Genomic DNA, 20733 nt, shown 5'->3' with positions numbered 1-20733 from the left:
AACCCTGTGGTAGTTTGTCACAAAGGCAGTCAGGCTTACCTTAGAGGCAATGTGTAAAATATTTATGCAGCACACAAACAGTAATAAAGAGAAAACACAGCACAAAAAACAGAAACCAGTTTAGAAAAATAGAGTCAATTGTAATAAGTTATTTGACATCGAAATGTCAAAAATCTAATTAGTAGAACCAGAGATATGCATTTTTAAAGGTTATGTACAAATCAAGTGCTAAGAAGCAAAAATCGCCAACCACAAATATCTGGTCACAGCAGACAAGGTCCAAGTCACAAGTTCAGGCCCACTGGGATGGAGCACGGGCCAGATGCAGGACTGAGTTCAGTCTGCTGACAAAATACTTTGTGGCCTGGGTCTCGAGATGCAAAGTCCTTGCGCCAAGCTGAGTGTTTCAGCATCAAGAAGACATTGACAAGGAGCTGCTATGCAAGGTCCGGCATCAAGATGCATTGCACGGCAGCAGCGTAACTGAGCCATCGACAGGAGCTTGCAATATGGGGTTCTGCATCATCGTTGAGAAAGATGCTGGGGCTGTGGATGCTTGCAATGCGCTTGCACAGGGGACGCAATGTGTCGCGCTGATCCGGAGTCGGTGTCAAGCTATTTCGATATCAAAGGAGCCACCAGGGCTTGTGAGGACTTGGGCTGTCATACGTCGAGGGTGCGATGTGTCAAGCGTGGCCTGTGCCGGTGTCTAGCCGTATCTCGCTGCATTGAGATACATGCCATTGAGTCACCATTGAAGGAGCCAGTAAGTCCCTGTGGCTTGAATGGGGGTGTGGTCACGGACTCTTAGGGATTTCCTGGAGTCCGGGGTCCACACAAGCAGGCGGGATTCAGCAGGGTAGCTCACAGCAGCAGAAGAGTCCTGGTGCAGCAATAGCAGGCACTGGGCAGCAAAGCAGGGCTTCGCCGGCAGGGCAGACTTCACAGCTAGGCAGTCCTTATTTTCTATCAGAATCCACAGGTCCAGAAGTGATCTGAAGAGTTGGGTCTAAGGGTCCACTACTTACATCTGGTGCCAGCTCTGAAGTTGACGAAGCTTCTACGGGTTTCTCCTCTCAAAGGTGTCTGGAATTTCCTGCCTTCCTTACTTGTCTCAATCTGTCTGGGGGCACAACAGGCTATTGTGAAGTCCTTTGTATGCAAGCAGAGCCAATACCCTTGAAGTACAAGTGTGGTAGGTGACAGCTTTGGCCTGCTGTCAAGTCAGAGATGGCCCATTCTGCCAACACCCAGATCCTCTGTTGTGATGCTGTCTGGGAGGAATACACAAAGGTCAAGTACACCTAGGCATGTGACCCAGGACCAGCCTTCAGGAACCAAATAGTTGTAACAAGAAAATGCCAACTTTCTAAAAATGCCATTTTCAGAATTGTGACTTAAAGTCTGACTTTACCATTAAGGTGGATTTTAAATTATAATTCTTTGGACACCAAACTCAACATTCCTACCTGCCCCCAATTGGAAATTATCACTTATTAAAATTAATAAGGTAACCTAATGTTATTCTATGGGAGAGGTAGGCCTTGCAGTAGTGAAAAATGAATTAAAAGCATATGTCAAACTTTTAAAACACACTGCACCCTGTCTTTTTGGTTGTGTAGGGCCTACCCTAGGAGTGACTTACCTGTATTAAAAAGGAAGGTTTAGTTGTGGCAAAAGGCTTATTTTGCCAAGTCGAAATGTCAGTTTAAAACTGCACTCACTGGCTGCAATGGTAGGCCTGAGATGTGTTTAAAGGACTACTTAAGTGGGTGGGCAAGAAATGCTGAAGGCCTACTAGTAGCGCACAAGCACTTCAGCACTGGTCAGCAGAAGTAAAGTGCACTGAGTCCTAATGGCAACAAAAATGAGATCAGCAAAAATGGGAAGATGATGACAAAACGTCTGGTGGAAGACCATCCTAAGGCTGACAGGTGTAACAGTGATGTAAATTTGGACTGGCCTACCCCTGCTGCAGGATGTACAGAGCCACAAAAGCTCTGAAAGATTCTGTATATAGCTGTAGCACTGGTGATTCTCTGATATCTGGTGGGTCATGCATCTAGATATATGAATATTATTTCTACTCAACAGCCCATGACTTGCCTACCCCAAAGACATGTTCCTCGGGCCAGTGAAGATGAGGCACCTCAAACATAACTTGGAATATTTAGGGTGCATAGTATCTGGCCTTAATCCCTGCTGCCAGCTTTAGACTAGGGGAGAATGGTCACTGCCATACCATCATGGACACATCAGTCTTCTGCACTGCAAGATATCAGATTCAGGAGCACCATAAAATATATATATATAGATATATGGTTTTGTTCAAGGTAATCAGGGATCAAGTCCTAGACATAACATATTAATGGGAAGCCTTTAAGAGAGTCCTTAGAGGTGTCTGCATCAAAACAATTAACACAGTCCTCATCATGACTGATCTAGATAAAGAAGTGCCTGGGGATGTGCAGGCCAGACACTGTTTGTACACTTCAGAACTGAATTCAAGGCAATGGTGTATAGGCTATTTTGTCTGACTTGAAACAGTTTGCAATCAAACAACATGAAGAAGGTGACTGGGCTGGCAGACCGCTTGTCTGGCTAATATCTTCAACTGAATCAAGATCCTCAATCTCTACTATTCACCAAGGGTGTAACTCATGCCCCTGCCCCTCTGTGATGCAGGGGGGCCTCAACCGTCCTCTAGACCCCAACCCTTTACGTGGGCCCCATATAGCCCACAGTCAATGAATATCTGTGAGATTTGGGAGACAGAGGTCCCTCAATACATTCTTCTGTAGCGGCCGCACCATTTTGCGTTATGCCACTGCTATTCACACTACGAGGGCCACAAGAGTAAGCGCCCAAGTTGAAATAAATAAACAATTCACCTAGTATTATGGCCAGCTTTACTCCTCCTCACCCAATCGGTAAATTTCTCATGCCAAGGCATACTTAAGTACTATTGCACTTCCTACAACAACACTTTAACAGCAACTGGTGCTAGAAACAACTCTGGATCCAGAAGAAATAATATAGCCATAAATTGGATCATGAGGAGGAAGACAGCTTACTGAGATGGGCAACCAGTAGAATTCTAATCTACATACTGTGCCCAAATAAATCGACTCCCTCAAGGAATTGTTTGAAGCTGCTAAACAAAGTGATTTCCTTCCCTAAGCCAAAAGAGAAGAAGTCATAATGGTCTTACCCAATATGGGTCTTGACCCCCTAGAAATCAATCATACTGACTCCCCTCTGTGCTCCATATGGATTTATTGGTTATAAAATTATTAGGGAAGGTGTTGGCTAATAGATTGATCCCAATACTCTCTATATTGATACACCACAACAAAAATAACTTTTTCCAGGCCACAACACTTTATATAACTTGTGCAGACTGTTGCATATTGTGGAGTCATCACCACCATAGCGACTATTGGCTGCACCCACAGACATCAAAAACCTTTTGATACCCTTCAGTGGCAATGCTTATTTCTAGTTCTTATATTGATTAGACACTGAGACTCTTGCTTGGATTAACCTTTTATATTCAATCCCAAGCGGAGGGTGGGGTGGAGTTCACTGGACATGAACTATTAAGGCATAGAATGGAGTACAAGAGCACCAGAAAATTGAACAATTGGTGGGCTTCTTCAACACAAAGGAATCGAACTTGGGGATACAGCTAGGGGACACACACCAAATAATATCCATCTGTGCAGGAGACACATTATTTTAAATAGGCTACGTGTAAAGATATCTGCAGAATGTCATGGATTCTCCGAAAGAATTTTGTGACATTTTGGTTCCCAAAACGAATTGGGAGAAATCCTGCCTTTATTCACTAAAACTAATCAAAGAGGTACGAAATTCAACCACTTGTCATCATCGCTTCATTGGGAATCTAACACTTTCAAATACCTAGAGGTGCAAATTTACCTTACCAATGAAAAGCTGAGGGTAGGCAATGTTAGCCGATCAGTAGCATATATTTGTTAAGTTATAAAACAATTTCCTTGTGTCCCCAGTGGGCAGAAGAGTACAGTTATTTCTAAGATGATAATACTCCCAAGGCTGTTGTTTTTATTTAGCTGCTCTGCAGATTGTATAAATAGAACATTCTTAAATATCTACATGCGATACTATCCAATTTGATCTGGGTTGCATGCAGGAAAAGAGTGGCCATAGACAAGGTGCAAGTACTGATAACCGAGGGAGGTCTGGGAGTGCCAAATTATGAGAGCTAGTATCTGGCAGCCTAGCTGCAGTGGACAACAAGATGAATTTGTGACAGCAGGAATGTGGAAGACACAACCTTTTAGCTGAGTTTACTTTGATCACATTACACAAAATATTACTGACAAGCATTAAACTGCCCACAGCTAGTGAAGACTGCCTGGAACTACTGGCACTGGTGTATCAAATTCATGTGCGCTGAATTGTCATATGCACCAGAATTTCTAAGAATATTTGTTTTATTTTAGTTTATTCAGACCATAATCTTTTCAACTCAAAACACTGTGGAGCTACAGACAAGAATACATAAGTTACAAACTGTCATTCTTGGTTGCTGCCGTATTTTAAAATATTGTTCAGAAAAACAAATGCTCTTGGTAAAATACTTTCCAATCTAGTAAACTATGTGCACCATGCAATTTAACTCTTAGACTGTGGATACCATTGCCATAATGTCTGTGTATTGTATCCTTCAGCCTGCTCAATGGAGTAATCATATTTCTTATCTTTAGGATTTCCACTCTAAGGACCATGGAAGAAAGTTTGCTTGAATAAGGGAAAACTCATTGATCACCTAAATATGGTTAAGTAAACATATGACGTTACTTACACAGGACAAACTTGATAGCCATATATTCACCATACCATGCCTGCCCTGCAATACGTAATTGGGATTTTGCCATAGAAAAATTCTTAACATTTTATAGTCTAAAAATGGAGTATACAGAAACTTATTCTGCTTCATATACTCACAAGTGTTGCTTTATATACTCACAAGTGTTCTTGGTCTCATCAAAACCCAGTCAGCAAGGCAGACACAAAATTCCACAGATTTAAGTGTGCTTTTAATCATTTGACTCACAATTTTTTTTAAGTTGGCCAGTAGGTTTACTTCAGCTGAAGGTATATGTTGTGTTTTAATGAGCTTGACGACAGTCATAATAAACGCTTTAAATAAAAGGTTTCCAAATGTTACCAGTTTACCTGCTTGTCAGGAGCAAAACCTTCTGCCCCCTATAACGTGTGAGTAATTTGACAAGTCTTATAAGACGACAGCAAAGGGACAACAGAAGAGCAACCATAAGATGAATCATATTTATGCAACCCTCTTATCATTGTTACCATTCTTAATTTTCCTGCTTTAATGGCCAATTTAGTTTTGAATTAAAAATTAATCTAAGGTACTTGTATGCATCAACTCTTTCTAGTTTAACCCTTGATACTTGTCAAAGGTATTTCACTGACCTATTAAATCCAAATGCTAGTTTCTTGGTTTAATCAATATTTGTCAATTGAGTTTTTATACAGTGATCTTTAAGCGGTCCCATTTTCTCTGTAGCACCACAACAGTATCATCCATTATCACCTAATTGTCAGTGTATACTAGACATGCTACATCAGTTTGGTCAAGCCTTGGTGAAAAAGAATGACTTTTTTCTAATGCTTCAAGTACATCTGCCAAGTAGATGCAAATGATAACAAACATTTGTGTGAGAGTGTTTTTTACATGGATCCAATGGGAGATGACCCTCTAGCTGGAACTACCTGAATCTAATATCTTGAATGTAGCCTCTTCAAAAAATCACTGACAAGCTTTCAGGTATATTTCTAGCACAACTAAATCAAACACAGCCTCAAACTCAATCAAAAAGCATCTTAAACTATATATTTGAACCATCGACTTTCTGGCTGCTGCCCTAAAGGCAAAGCAGTGATATATCTTAGATCATTGAGTGCTCAATTCAAAATTAGCCTTGTTGGTATTAAATGATCACATTATCTTGGGCCAACTCAGATACACAACATAAGGCTAATTTAGTATCACCGTTCGCTCTAACATCCAACAATGAGATTAATGACTTTTTATGAATGTTTGATCATTGCATCCTTAAAAATCCCTAGCACTCTCCTTTTCACAGCTACCTAGGTGAAGAAACAGGCTAGAAAGTTATCTGACACAGAAACTCCATGATAATTCATGTCAAACATAGTTTTTTTTAAATATGATCTGCCGTCATCAATGTCAGTAAGTTACTAAAAACTACATACTCAATTCCTAAATTTCTCCCTGAATGTGAGTCAAGCCAGATGAAGTATGTAGATACAGCGTTAGTCCTTAGTGCAGCTGCATATAATGGATATTTATGCCTTCCAAACTGCTGTGCATAGGACATAGTTGCCAAAATGATGATAGTGTCAGAGCCAATAAACTATCCTACATATCATCTTGATTCTAGTAGCCCATAACTCTAATGTTTTTCCTGCTCATGCTAGCTCTGTTCAGTGGAAGTGCCCATCTCCAAACCACGATATGAATCACTGACAGCACCTGAGGCAATAATGTTAAATTTTCACTTGTTCAGTAGAAGCTCTGCTGATACTTTCTGACCGTCATTTGCTCTAGCTACTGTGAGATCACCCTGCACTTGCGTGTACTGGGGGGAAATCAGTTAGATGTAACCGATTTTAGAAGTATCTGTATTATTAGAGTAAAAAAAGTGTGCTCTGACTCTCATTGGGGAGCTTGATTCCACCATAGTTGCTCCATGTTCCTTTATTCTGGTGCTTCACAAACTTATTTTATACATACTTTTTCAGACTCGAAAGAAGCCGGAAGCCAGAGCTTCCTTCTACAAACGTCAGCATATAGGTCCTACAAGGAGAGTCCCCTATCTGGTCTAGAACATGGTATGACTGATACCCTTGATGGACATGTCTTCACTTTAATTTACACAAACAAATCCCATAGTCAATTACAACACATGCACCTTTTGACTCTACATTAAAAGTCTGAAGGACTGTGACGGATCCTAGAAACGCACATATAGGATTGTGCTCACTACTCATTTAAATTCTCACAAATACAAAAGTCTGTGATAAGTGGTCTATAGGAGCCTCTGCAAATAGAGGGATACGAGTTTCACAAGACTACAAAACTTCACTGACAACAGCCTGTTATTGATATTAGCTCAATAACACTCTGTACCAGATGTTTGCATATTGTATTGGGTATCAAATGTATAAAGAATAATCATTGGCAGGGGAAATATTTCTTCTATTCTACAGCTGTACTCTGTAAAAACAAAGATAAAGGTACCATAAGGGTTGGTTGGTGTTGGGAATGTGATGTGTTTCATCAGCTTTGTTTTGCATTACTAGCTATATTGATTGGCATTGATAAAACAGGCTTGTTTGTGTACCTTTGTTGAATACACCATTTTTTTATTTTATAAGGTCCTGATTACAACCACATGGTAACTCAGACCACGGCACAGGTCCCTTTGTAGAGAGATTGGAATTACAGCACCTTTAAATTACCAGACACCACCACAATTATCCCCACTTCCCTTTCAGCAATTCAAACCTTTCAAAATTTACTAGGGTGGGTGAGCCCGGAAAGCACATAATGATTACGGTGTCACAAGTACCAAAAGCTGCATGAACTACCCCATTTTAGAGGGCAAAACTGATAAGTATAGGCCATTATTGCACCCGCTGAATTCAGAACTCCTGCTGTACTGAATTTCACCAAATGCAATAATTATCTCATCCCTTCTTGGGTGGACAAAATTAGAGACTCAGCCGTATAAAGATCATCTGATAAACACTTTCTCTTTCATTAGAGGCACCTGGGTCTTATCACCAACATAGTTCTATTATTGGGTCTACAGGACCAGCACCGATTATATGAGCCCTGAGTGTAAATTTGCCTTCCTCTCAGCAGTTCAGGGGGCCCAGTTTAGGGTTTGGCAGATAAAGGACATTTGAAAAAAAGAGATAGATGTCCCCTTTGCTCTATTTTGATTGTATTGACATGCACACAATATAAATAGGGTGGACAGGACCTCTGCCGCTTGTATCTGGTGTCCTCCATTTGCCAAATTGTAAACTGAGCCGTAAGTCACATATACATTAGAAATAAGACCTAGTGATTTACAGATTCAAATGTTGGGAGTTCAGCCCTAGGTGATGAGACATAGGGTTCACTACTATACTATTATGGAAAGGATGCAGGGTTGGTGAAGGTAACTGTGAAACACTAAAGTTTCTACAATCTACATTAAAGGTTTATGATATCCTATTCCCAGGACCTCTGTGTGACGTGCATAACTATATTCTGCGTGTTTAAAACAAAAGTTGGGAAACAAAAACTGCCCAAACCAATATCATGAGCATAACCGTGTTTGGGGTACTCCATATTCCCTGAGACATTAGTTCTAAAACAATGCTGCAGTATGCAAATGATAGCATTCCTACCTCACACCAAAGAACGAAGAGAGGCTTTTAGAGATCATCGGATCCTTTGAATACTTTGGTGACATCAGGAATTCCTAGAAGGAAACAGACGTGGCGGCAAACGAGTAAATTACCCTGCATTGCATTGTTTCTTGACACAACACGTAAAGTCTGAACAAAATAATTGAGAAAGTCAACTAGTGTTCAAAGAAAATACTAAAAAAAAAAGTGTTGGCATTGCAAATCGAGCTGGTTCTTGCATAAAGAAAATGTTTTCTTAAGTCTTGTGAACCACGTGTCTATGAACAGGCTTATCATCTGTCACATAAACAGCACAGGTGTAGCATGGGCAGCAGCAGTCCAAGATAACACACAAACACACACAACCAAAAAGTCCAACCCCGAGCCTCCCTACGTCCCTGACATAAATAAATGACATACACACGCACCCATCACAAATACATATTTTATAGACACAGACACAAATATATCACAGAGAGGGCAGGCAAGAAGTCACATGGAAGGCAGAAATTTACAGGGTTAACAAGATGACTGGGGCATCAGGGCACGCATGCAGAGCCACTCATCTGACAGACACATAGAAAGTCCTCATACAGATAAGATCTAACTACCTGCTCTGCAAGTTCTGGCAGACAGTTCAGGAACAGCAATGTTCAGAAATTGTGGAACTGTTAGGTTTATATTTTTGTAGAGCAATAATAATGTATTGTATACAACTTTACACATTACCCTACACATATACACTGAATTAATATAATTGCAATTGAAACAAGTTTCACATGTTGTATAGTAGTGAAGTTATTGATGTGTTTTAGTTAGTCGACATGTCTGTACAAATATCCATAGAGAAAAAAAGGTTGTCATTACTGTCACTCACACCTGCTTCCCTCCATTCACACATCCTCTACCCATAAGCTTCGCGGAGCACTCAGTTAAGCTGATGACGTAATGGTTTATTTCCACTGCAGAAGATGCCTTGCTGGTGTTTAACTTGCTATGGTGCGGATATAAGATTGCAACAAGTATCTATCTCATTGGGTTACGTCACTGGGTTTAATTTACTAGGAGAAAGTCTCATTGTCTAAATGTATCTTGTATGTTTGAACATCTCCAGATGAAATTAGCATAGAGGGTGTTGAATACATTTTTTAGAATTGGGATGCTGCTTATTTGCTAAGGTAGTGATGTGTATTATTCTTGTGTTCTGAATTGCAAATGAAAAGATACTTTTGCTCACATCATGATGGTTTTCCTAATTTACTATGCAAGAACTGTGTATAAGAACCCCTGGACTTTGTGGGTAAGCCAGAAGACTTTCCTATTCTCATTGGGATGCTGCACGATTTTGTTATGATTTACCACTCATCAGACTTAAAATATCTTCGGAGTTTTTTCCATACTCTGTATAACATCTGAGATTCTACATGGCATTGAGTTTCTAACACTTATTTTGACTTTTTGTAATAAAACTCTTTAAATTTTCATTGATCTAGAACTCAATTATTACTTAGTGAACCTCATTATTTAATTAACTGTTTTTACTCTCCTATTTGATGTTTGGGAGGTGACTTAACATAGGGACACATTGACTCATGAAATTGAATTTAATGGCATCTATTATCCAGTAATCTGGGAAAACTACTGTAGTTGAGGTAAATTTTAGGATGTCCAAACTTTGGGGTATAGTTTTGCTCTCACAAGAACGAACATGCGGCAAATCAATTACAACTGCATAAGTAGTGTAATGCAAAATTATCACCTCAAATACGAACTAGAAAACAATTTGCTACAAACCTCAAATAACGCAAGTCTCATCTTTGTTTACACCCATCAGTACTGATGAACTGCACTAAGAGGAGAAACGTAATTTAAGAGCTCACATCAGGGCCTTTGTATTGCACTGCAGGAAATATGTTTTCTAGGTAGTACCTCTGTGCATGCAGGATTACTTAGCTTTTAAAAATGCTACTGAAGGGAAACTATGGCCATTCCATCGTGCATATAATTTGACCTGCATTTCCATGTCTATACTTTGCTGTGGTTAATGCAACAAAGAGTGTGTGAATATTCATGGGTAAAAGGCCCTGACGCTAACTCCTTAATGGCATGTAAGAGCTCTATTGAAACCTTAAGTAAATTAATACATTTTTCTTTTCTAGTGGGCATTGAAACAAATAAAATACTGCTCTTTTAAACCTGACTGACTAAGCAAAACCTGACTAACTAAGCAAAGGATTCTGATGAAAATTTAAATGCGTATTAAGATCATGTGTAGAGTATATTTGTCTGGTTTGTGCAGGCTCCTGTTAGCATTATTTCGGAGTAACTTTACAGAACATATTTATTTTTTGACCTCTGCTGGTGTGTTCCTCTTGTTTCGCAGCACTGATTCCAGTACATATCAGAGATTCATGTTTCTGTGCACAATAGAATTCTTGATGCACTAATCAATCTCCAAGGTTGAAGACTGCATTCTACTCATTAAGACCGCAATAAAATGTTTTCTATTTCACCGGGAGCCAGTCATAAAACTTTGTACCTCTGGGTATCCTATTGGGTTACTCTACCTTTATTGCTTCAGGGCTGGTGACAACCAGTGACACGATATGGAAACCATTAATACGCACAACAGGACCATACTTCTCAGCCCTGCAGGGGTAAAGAAAAATACATGAAATCAAGTTAATATTCTAATTTTCATATTGTGCTCTTTAAGCTTTGAGCAGCAAAATATTCCATTTAACTTATGGCAAATGCACTTTTCTGTAAATGCAGATGAGTGGAATTTAACTTTAACATCAACACTATGTACGCAATTTAGTTTTATTGTAAAAGTTTTTAGGTTATGTTCTTTACAATATTGTACAAAAAGCCCGATAATGACACTGGCTAGTGAAATTAAAATGGATGGCACTGGGTAGTGAGCCACAAGTGGTTCCCAAACTGGGAGCCGCGGCTCCCTGGTGCGCCATCAAAACTAGCCAGGGGCACCGCACACAGTTTGGGAACCACTGGCTGTATTTTTATTTTGTCCGAACTGGAAATAGCTAAGTGGTTCCCAAACTGTGTGCGGCGCCCCTGGCTAGTTCTGATGGCGCACCAGGGAGCTGCGGCTCCCAGTTTGGGAACCTACTTGTAACTTGATGAGGAACTTGTAAGTAGTAAGCTTCATGAAATGAGCCAGTGCTACCGTAAAACCACTGCATGCAGCTACCTCATGGCACCACTACAAGAGGCCACAAGATGGTGCCAGAATGCAACAAACTGAGTAAAAATCGGCGATGGCTAAGAGAAGGAAAGCCCCAAATGACAAAATGCCATTTTCCTAGGGTTTTACCTAGGCCTCGATATAACTTTGCATACGAGTGCTTTGTGATACTGGATTGAAGATTCAGCAGGAATTCAGAGCAATGCATCTAGCGCAGTGGTGATATGCAGTCTATGGTTAGTAGCTTAATATCAAGAAAGGTTGATGAAAATCCCTGCCTTTACATGAGATATAGTAATATGTTTATAAGAAATTGGGTTATTGGTTGAGAAGGTTAGAAGCCACCCCCAAGAAACAACCACAATCCTTGACAGGGTGAACCGCAAAAATCAGTAAATCAAGCTGTGCTTAACCCTCTGGTACTTTAGTACAGAACCAGTAAGGGTCAGGCTTCAGTTAGAGGCAATATGTAAAGTATTTTTGCAGCACACAGACAGTGATTAGGTGAAAATGCCACACAAGCAATATCCCACACCAATTTAGAAAAATAAAGTAAATTCTAATCAGTAAAGTTATACCAGACTGACAAACGTCTAATTGTAGAAGTGGAGGCACTGAATTTTAAAGTTTTTAGTGAAACTAGAACCAAGAACCAGAAAATGCCACTTGCAGTGATCTGCTCGTGCTAGACCACAGTCTAGGAGAAAACCAGAAGTTCAGGCTGACCGCAGTGGGGCACGGCCAGATGTAGCAGCCAGGTTAGTCCAGCTTAAGTGTTACCTTCTCAAGAAGAGTTCCAATCACGTTGGAGGAGGCTGCAAGGAGGAGGTTTTTGGCACAAAGAGCAGGGCGAGTGTTGCGACAGTCATTGCTGTATCATGAAGAGTCAGTCCCCCCCTCTCCTGCTGCTACCATCTGCACCCTCAGTCCTGGCAGGCACTCCGCGCTCTGCTGCCTTGCCACAGCACACAAAATCAATGGAACATTCTCCTGTGTTTCCTGCAAGTTTGTGTGCACTTACCCACACCCAACACTCATCACACTGCCAGCACCTAACACAGCACTTGCATATACCTACACAGTCCTGCACCCACCCACACTACAGTACACACTTGGATTCATGGTACTCAACACCTGCTCACTCACCAAGCACACCACAGAGACTTGGGACCCGCTGCACGACAATGCCCCTCACAGAAAACTAGCTGAACCCTGAGTCAGCACCTAACATCGCCACAACCATTTCCCCTGCCCCCTGCTACAAGACTGCCAGGCAAGGCAGATTTCACAATCCTGAAGGCCGAATTCCAATCATCCACAAGGACACCATCAGCTGCACCACATCCAGGGACACGCCATCCTCCAACACGAAACACCTGTCGTTCAAACTCCATGTCACAGCCTACTTCACCCTAATGGCCACTCTCTTCTATAGACCCTCTGTACTGCACACCAACTTCATCAACACCATCAAGGATTTTGATGCACCACTCGCCGTCGATACCAGCAACTACATCCTACTTAAAGGCATGAATATCTACCTGGAGGACCACACATACTCCAACTCAAGACCTCTGACTGAAGACCTTGGAAGCATAGACCCTACCCAATGAGTAAAGTGGCCTACCCACAACACCAGACACCTCCTGGACCCTATTTTCACCAACGTCAACAACTTCCAATTGGACAAAAGGCCACACCATTGCCCTGGACACACCATGACGCTGACGCCCTGTTCCTCTTTTAACATAGCAATACAACAAAATTCAAATCCCAAGCAGCTGGCACATGGAGAAACTCAGAATGATAAACACCACTGCAAGCAACTGGAGTGCAAATGGAAAATGAACGAGGACAATGCAGGCAAAAGCACATTCAAATACGCCCTAAGAGTCTACCACTAAATGATCCAGACCACCAAACACTCACTCTAATGTACCGCATCGATGCCAGCACCAAGCAGAAACATAGAAATCTTCGCCATTGTGAAAAATCTCACCTCACCATTGCACACCTCCTACTCGATCACCACCTCACAATGACCTCTGCAACAATCTCTCAATTCTTCAACCAAATCACCACCATTTACACCAATTATGTCCCACAACCCAACAGACCTCGCCAAACACCTGCCAATCTTATCTAAAATACCAATGTGAAACACATGGTCCGTCATCACTCCAGGAGAAACTGCTTGCCACCATGAAGTCTATCAATTCAAGGGCTTCATGGGACCCCTGCCCCCACCACGCTCACTCAAGAGGACTGCAACCCATCAGCACCATGCTCACACCCATTCTGAATGGCTCTACCTTTTCTTCTACCTTTTCAGATGCTTGGAAACACGCAAATAACCTCCCATTGCTGAGGAAACTCTCAGCAGACCCTTCAATGCTCACCAACTACAGACCATTCTCCCTAATACCATTCCCAGCCAAGGTCTTAGAGAAAGTCATTAACAGACAACTTACCAAATACCTCAATGACCACCAACTCCTCGTCACCACTCAGTCTGGATTCAGACCCAACCACAGAAACTTCCCTCATCACCCCCAAGTATGGCATCTGCATGACTCAGGAAAGAGAAGACTTGGTGGACCTCATCCTCCTGGACCTCTCCACAGCAGTAAAGCAGTCTCCCACCCTATCCTCATCTACACAACATCAGAATCTAAGGACTCGCACTCCAATGGATCTTTTTCTTACTGGAATGACCCAGTGAGTCAATCTGGCACTGTACACCTTGGATGCCCTCAACCTCATCTGCAGATTTCTGCAAGGCTCCTCCCTGACCCTGACACTCTTCAACGCATATATGATTCCTCTAGCCAGTATCATCCACTCTCATGACATCAACGTCCTCTTCTATGCTGGTGATATACAACTCATTCTGTCCATCCGGATCTAGTTCAATGCCTGCATGACTGAAATCATCCACTGGATGAAGACCAATTGTCTAAAGATGAACACCAATGAGATCGAAATTGTGATCTTCGAAAAGAGCACATCACTTTGGGACTCTACATGGTGACTGGTGGCCAATAGAGCAAGGACCCACACACAACCCCTCCACCCATGATAAGAACCTTAGGATAATCATTGACAGCAAACTCTACATGAGTGACCAAGTCAATGCTGTCACTGCCTCATGCTTCCATATCCTGAAGATACTGGGGACGTTTTTCAAATGGCTCCCACTTAGCACCCGGAAAACCATCACACATGCTCCGGCCACAAGCATGGTGGACTACAGAAACACCCTCTGTTCTGGGATTAACAAATTACTCACCACAAGGCTGCATACCATTAAGAACTCGGCAGGCAGAATTACACCGAACCTCCTATGTCTCTCTCTCCTCACACCACACCTGAAGGAGCTCCACTGGCTCCTCATTCACAATCAAGCACATTTCAAACTCCTCACCCACACTTCCAAGGCTCTACATAACACTGGTCCAGCATACATCAACATTTGCATCTGCTTTCACAAACCTTTCAGACACCTCCACTACTCCTTGCACAAATCCTAGGCATATGGAAAACTAGATCGGCGGTCGATTCTTCTCCTACCTTGCTCCTAAAGTGTGGAAAACATGCTGCTACAGATAAGAGCCTCCTCCTCACTTCTTGAATTTCACAAGAAGCTGAAGAACAGGCTTTTCGAGAAGACCCATTAGGCCCCAGGTGTGGCTAGACTCAAACCTGCTCAGCACCACAATATCCTCCCGGGTGATAGTGTGCTCTACAAATCTCTATACCATAACATAACAACTGACCAATGGAGTAACTCTGGATAGCCTGGGATTAAGGTAAGGAGTTCTAAACTTTCTTCTCCAGATGACAAGGCAGTCTTTCAAGCAGAAAGGCAGTCCTTCTGGTGGCAGGGCGGTTCTTCTTCAAAATCTTCCAGAGGTCCAGGAGTTTTCTGATGAGTGGTTCTGAAGGTCCCATTTTTATACCTGGTGCCAGAGCTTATGTGGGGAAAGTCCCTGACCAACCCTAAAAAATGGTTCTGGTCAGTTCTTTCGCTTCTTAGCTCCAAACTGTCTAGGGTGACAAAGACAAGGGCAGACCTGGTATCAGGTTACTTTGTATGTACTGCAGACAAGGGCATCTTCTCCCTAGCCATCTTGCCAGGAAGACCTTTTCCCAGTTACACCCAGGTGCCATTGGTCACTGTCTTGACCCAATACACATTCCTAATAGGAAAATCATTAACATGCTTAGGCAGTCCTAGAAAACCCCCATGTATTGTAGGCAGAAAAACGCCAACCTTCTAAAAGTGACATTTTTAAAATGTAATCTAAAATCTGACTTTACCATGAAAGAGGATTTAAAATTACAATTCATTTGAGTGCAAACAGCATTTTTGTATCTGCCTCAAATTTGAGGCTAGCACTTATTAAGTGTAATAAAGTAACCCAGGGTTAGGGTATGGCAGGGATAGGGCTTACAGCAGAAAAATGCCTTTAGGAGTTTTTCACTGCTCTGATATTGCAAGTTAAACACACAGGGTCTGATTCACAAAGTCGTAGGGGAGTCTCCACACTGAGAGCGGAACCGTTGCAATGAGAATTTTCATTGCGGAGATTCAGCTCCTAGCATGGAGACTTAACCACAACTCAGGGGCCTCCACCACGAGTGCGCAGGCCCTTTGTGAATCAGGCACATATATCTTACTTTTTAAATACAATACACCCTGCCCTAAGAATGGTTAGGGCCTACCTTAGGCATGGTTTATAAGTACTAAAAATAAGGTTTAGGCCTGGTAAAAGGTAGAAATGGCAGTTAAAAACTGCACTATAGGCTTCAGTGGCAGGCCTCAGATATGCTTTGTTATGCTACTTTAGTTGGTGGCACAAAGAGTGCTGCTGCGCACATGTAACATTTAATTTACAGGCACTGGGAACATGGAGTGCCATTTACTAGGCATTTACAAGGAAATTAAAATGTCCTAATGCCAACAAAAACAATACCAGGCCAAAGATGTCAGGTCTAACAATGGATCTTACACGGATTTCATTGCTGCATCTAGAATCATTATCCCTTATGTCAGAAAATATGTTTTTAATTTGGGAAGTGGGTGCTCTCGCTAACTTATCAAACACAAACATGTGTAGTGAATCCTACTTAGCCTACCTTTTAACCTAATTATCCTGCTCTGTCTAAGCCTATTTATTTTACTATTTCTTTTAAGATGGCTGCCTTTGTTTAGAGTTAGAGCAATGTTTTGATTTGCGTTATCAGTGCCACTCCTTGAAGGCGTCACTATCCGCGTCAAAACCACGTGATGAACGTAGATGTTCACATCATGTCCCTTTCCCACTTACGTGTGACAGGAACATAATGTACTTTTGTTGGGAATTGTTTACATAAATGCAGCCACAAGCCTGCCCCTTATCTAGTGTTTGAGATAATCCCTGAGTCAGGGGTCCTACAAGATCTGTATAAATACATCTCACACAGACAAGGTTATCAGAGAGATTCCTATCGATACTGTCGACGTCATCCATGCTGCACATCACTTTGATGCAGACCCAGTCTTCGTGTCACCCCGGAGTCTGATGTAGAGACCTAATTTCAAGGTAACAAGGGTTGGGGGTGCTTCTCATGGACCTGGCACTGACAGATTAGGTTTAACACACTTAGCTCTAGTTAGGTTAGAGATTAGGTTCTCCATGCCAGGGTTTTAGGGATTTTACACACTATTTTTATTGCAAGATGGTGGGTGTCTTTGTATTCACGACTCATCTTTACAATTGTGCTTCTTGCATTGTTCATTATCCTAATCATTGCAGTTTATGCATTTCATTGTAGAGTGCAGTCTTTTTTAATAAACTGATTGAAAACCTTCCTGCATCTCCTTTACTGCTGTGTGTGACTGAGACTTATTGCGAACGTGAAAAAAGGATAACTTCCGTGCCACCGCAACTCCCCTAAGATGTTGCATTTTAGAGTCCATGCGTAAAGGCTGCCAGAAATCACCTTTTACTGTTTGGGTTTTTGGTGAGGGAGGGTTGGGCCGACAGTTGCGACTTGTTATAGGATTGGCCTAGTCGCCTACAAACAAAAGTGCTGTCATCCCTATACCAGCAGTCTTGCCTAGGAGTGAGAATCCAACTACGACACATGTTAGGCCAAAACATTGTCCTTGGAGAGTCTATGCTCAACACCTGGTAACTGTGACACAAGCAACAGGTAATTCTCCAGATAAATGTGTGTTAAGTTCAAGCAGGACCCATAATTTTAACACAGTAAAATTCCCAAACCAATTCAAAAAAATTAAGAAAAAATATAATGAGTAAAAGATGCCAAAACAATCAAAATGGAGAAGGGGAATTGGAGACATGCATTTTTAAAATCTGTGAGCAAATATTTACTGGAAAAAGTAGCATGCCAATGAAAAGTATCAGTTCTCCATTGGCAGTGACATAGGTGCATTTTCAGGCCACCTGCGATGGAGTAGTGGTTCAGATATCACGGGGGTCACCCCAGTCAATGTTTTCACCTTTGGTCTTGTCAGGACATCCAGTAGAGTAGCAATAGTGTCCTCCACATCAAACCGCCAAAGTCACAGGCAAGGTTATACGTCTGGGCTTAAGTTTCCAACTGAAAACCAATGGTGAAAAGTATTGTCAAAAAGATACTGCTAGATGGTTGCCAGTGTGCACCCAAATCATCCACGAGCTGTAAGAATCACTTCTTGCGATACTACCAAATGTCACTGGTGCGCTTGCTCAATACTGTGCACTTCAACTGACCTCATTGCTGTGGAAAGCAGTGTCAGTGAAGCACAAAATTTCTGGAGGACTTTCCTCGCTTTTCCTAATATGTTGCTCCTTATATAACCTTCCCTCCACTCTCTTCTCCTTGTTTGGGTCTTGTTTCATGGTTCCGTCTCACCAGGGCTCATGCGTGAAAGGAAAAGGGATTTCTACTCAGCATTTCTGCCTATCTGGTGAGACAACTCTGTTTTTCTCGAAAAAGTCAAAGTGAGAGGCAGTTTTAGAGTATATAAGTAGAACCTCCTTCACACCCTTAGTTTTTTCAACTATTTCTTCAAGTAAATCTCAGAATAAAATTAGAAGTTCCTCAACACTCGTTAGTGTTGAGCCAAGTTCCTCAAAAAAGAGACTTAGGAAACACAGACAAGTTTATTTTGCATGTTAATGCTAAATTAATATAATTCTAAATGTTTGCCAGTTGATATTTGATACAGAAGAGGGGCCAAGTCTTTTTAATAATTGGGTATGTTATGGGACAAGTAGTAAATGCACAATAATGGAAAAAATGTTTGTGAAAGTAGTTCAGGACTGTAAATTGTAATGTATGTATGCATTTATTTCTATGTGCTCAGTGTCATTTCTCTGGAGAGGTACAAGCAGAAGGGAAGACAACTAAGCAAATCATATCAGCAGAACCGAAGAGAGAAAAAAGACTGTACAAGCTGAGGCAGCAGTCTCTTCTTTGTTCCATTCCCCTTTTCCCACTTCTTGTTGATTGATCCTAGAATAGCTTTTGGGCTCAATCTTCACAATAAGGGAGGCGGCATTGGGAGATCTTCCATCTCTTCCTGTGGAAAATCTTGGTGTCTTTATAATTCCTACTACACTCCTAGGAGTGCAGAGTCTTCAAGCAGAGCAAGTTCCAAGGCTGTAGTCAGGCAGGTCACTCAAAGTCGAATAAATTGTTGTTGAGCTCCATCTGGAGCTGTTGTTGCACATAAAGCTCTGAGCAGAGAAAATCGGTTTTACACAGCTATTAAGGTTGCTCCGCCAATGAGATAGATTTTTATTTATGTATTTCATGGCATTTAGGCACTTTCCATTCAACTGTAACAATATATTTATCAGTTCAGTATCAAAAAGCAATAACACACTACTTTAAGTACGATGAGTATTCACGTCGACGACTTGGAAGGACACAACCGATTTTCCACCTCACTCTGTCCAATAAAACCTTCCATGTAGCCACCTTTTTTGTCTCACAATCACTCTGTCAGAGTTCAGATCTTGAGAGCACGCTTCTAGGCTCCAGGTCCCTCCACAACCATGACTCATGCTGGGCGTGGGTCCCTGTGGTCTGCTAGGCCTTGTTGGAGTAAGGAGCCCTTCTACTTTTTGTTTCCCTAGAGCATGCAACTAGTTAGCCAATCATCTGACAGATGGAGAGCAGTTCCAATCTTTCGGAGCCACCAGTGGTCAGGAGTCCCCTAGTCCTTTTCTTCCAGCAGAATCTCTTTTCATCAAGATGTTGCTTCCAAGGTCCTTAGATGTTCTGATGAGGTGGTGGTGAGATGCCGGTTGTGGCGAGTGTGCTAGTGACTGGATAATTTACTACAGACCTACACCAATGCTGGCTATCCTTTTGCACTATCCCCTCTGCCCAATTCAGCATGTCCTCTTGAGTTTACTGCAGAAATTAGCAGATGCTCTAAATTCAAGATGGCTACACCAATCCTCCATTTGTAGGAGAAGGGTGCTGTGGTCCTTCCATAGCCCTCTACCCCTGTCAAGGTTCAGGTTGATCTTACCACCTGATGGGATTGGAGCCAGAAAATATGGACAGCCCTTAAAATAGATGGGAACAGTTCCTGTCAGCCACATGTGGTATCACCAAGTCAAAAACCAGAAGTGCTAAAGCTACCCTTAGTTCAGCTCGTTTTTTCCATGGCTAATCCTAATTAACTGACTGGCCATTTGCTGACAATACTCCCCCAGCCCTCAGCCCCGAGGCCAAGCCATTGTCCTCTTGGGAGCAAGGCTGCTAACTCCCAGCCACAATGGTGTAATGAGATTCTGAAGAAGGCAACATCTTTATAAGTTAGTCTTCTTTAAAGCAGCACAAAGTGCAATTGCTTCTAGAGTCTTTTCCACTAAAGCTATCAGAAATACAGGTTTTCCACGATTTGTTGTAGGAAAATCCTAATTTTATTAAAGACACAATGGTGAGTGCTATGCATCATTTTCTTGCTATTTGACCTTGGATAAACCAGTAGAGACAAAACCTACAATACTTGGAAAGCTGGT

The 20733-nt window shown here is 41.8% G+C and overlaps 1 protein-coding gene across 3 annotated transcripts in view; it reads right to left on the bottom strand.

The window, feature by feature from the left end:
- Positions 1 to 20733, bottom strand: part of LOC138260123 (cholesterol 24-hydroxylase-like) — a 247845-nt gene that overhangs the window by 125157 nt on the left and 101955 nt on the right. For all 3 annotated transcript variants that reach the window (XM_069208296.1, XM_069208298.1, XM_069208297.1), the window contains exons 3-4: positions 11064 to 11145; positions 8497 to 8570 (exon numbers count right to left, since the gene is read on the bottom strand). In XM_069208296.1, coding sequence (XP_069064397.1) covers positions 8497 to 8570; positions 11064 to 11145 — 156 coding nt within the window. The remainder of the gene's footprint in view (positions 1 to 8496; positions 8571 to 11063; positions 11146 to 20733) is intronic.

The sequence above is a fragment of the Pleurodeles waltl genome, chromosome 9 (genome assembly GCF_031143425.1).
Source record: "Pleurodeles waltl isolate 20211129_DDA chromosome 9, aPleWal1.hap1.20221129, whole genome shotgun sequence".
NCBI classification, from domain to species: domain Eukaryota; kingdom Metazoa; phylum Chordata; class Amphibia; order Caudata; family Salamandridae; genus Pleurodeles; species Pleurodeles waltl.
This window is presented reverse-complemented; position numbering and strand designations above follow the sequence as displayed.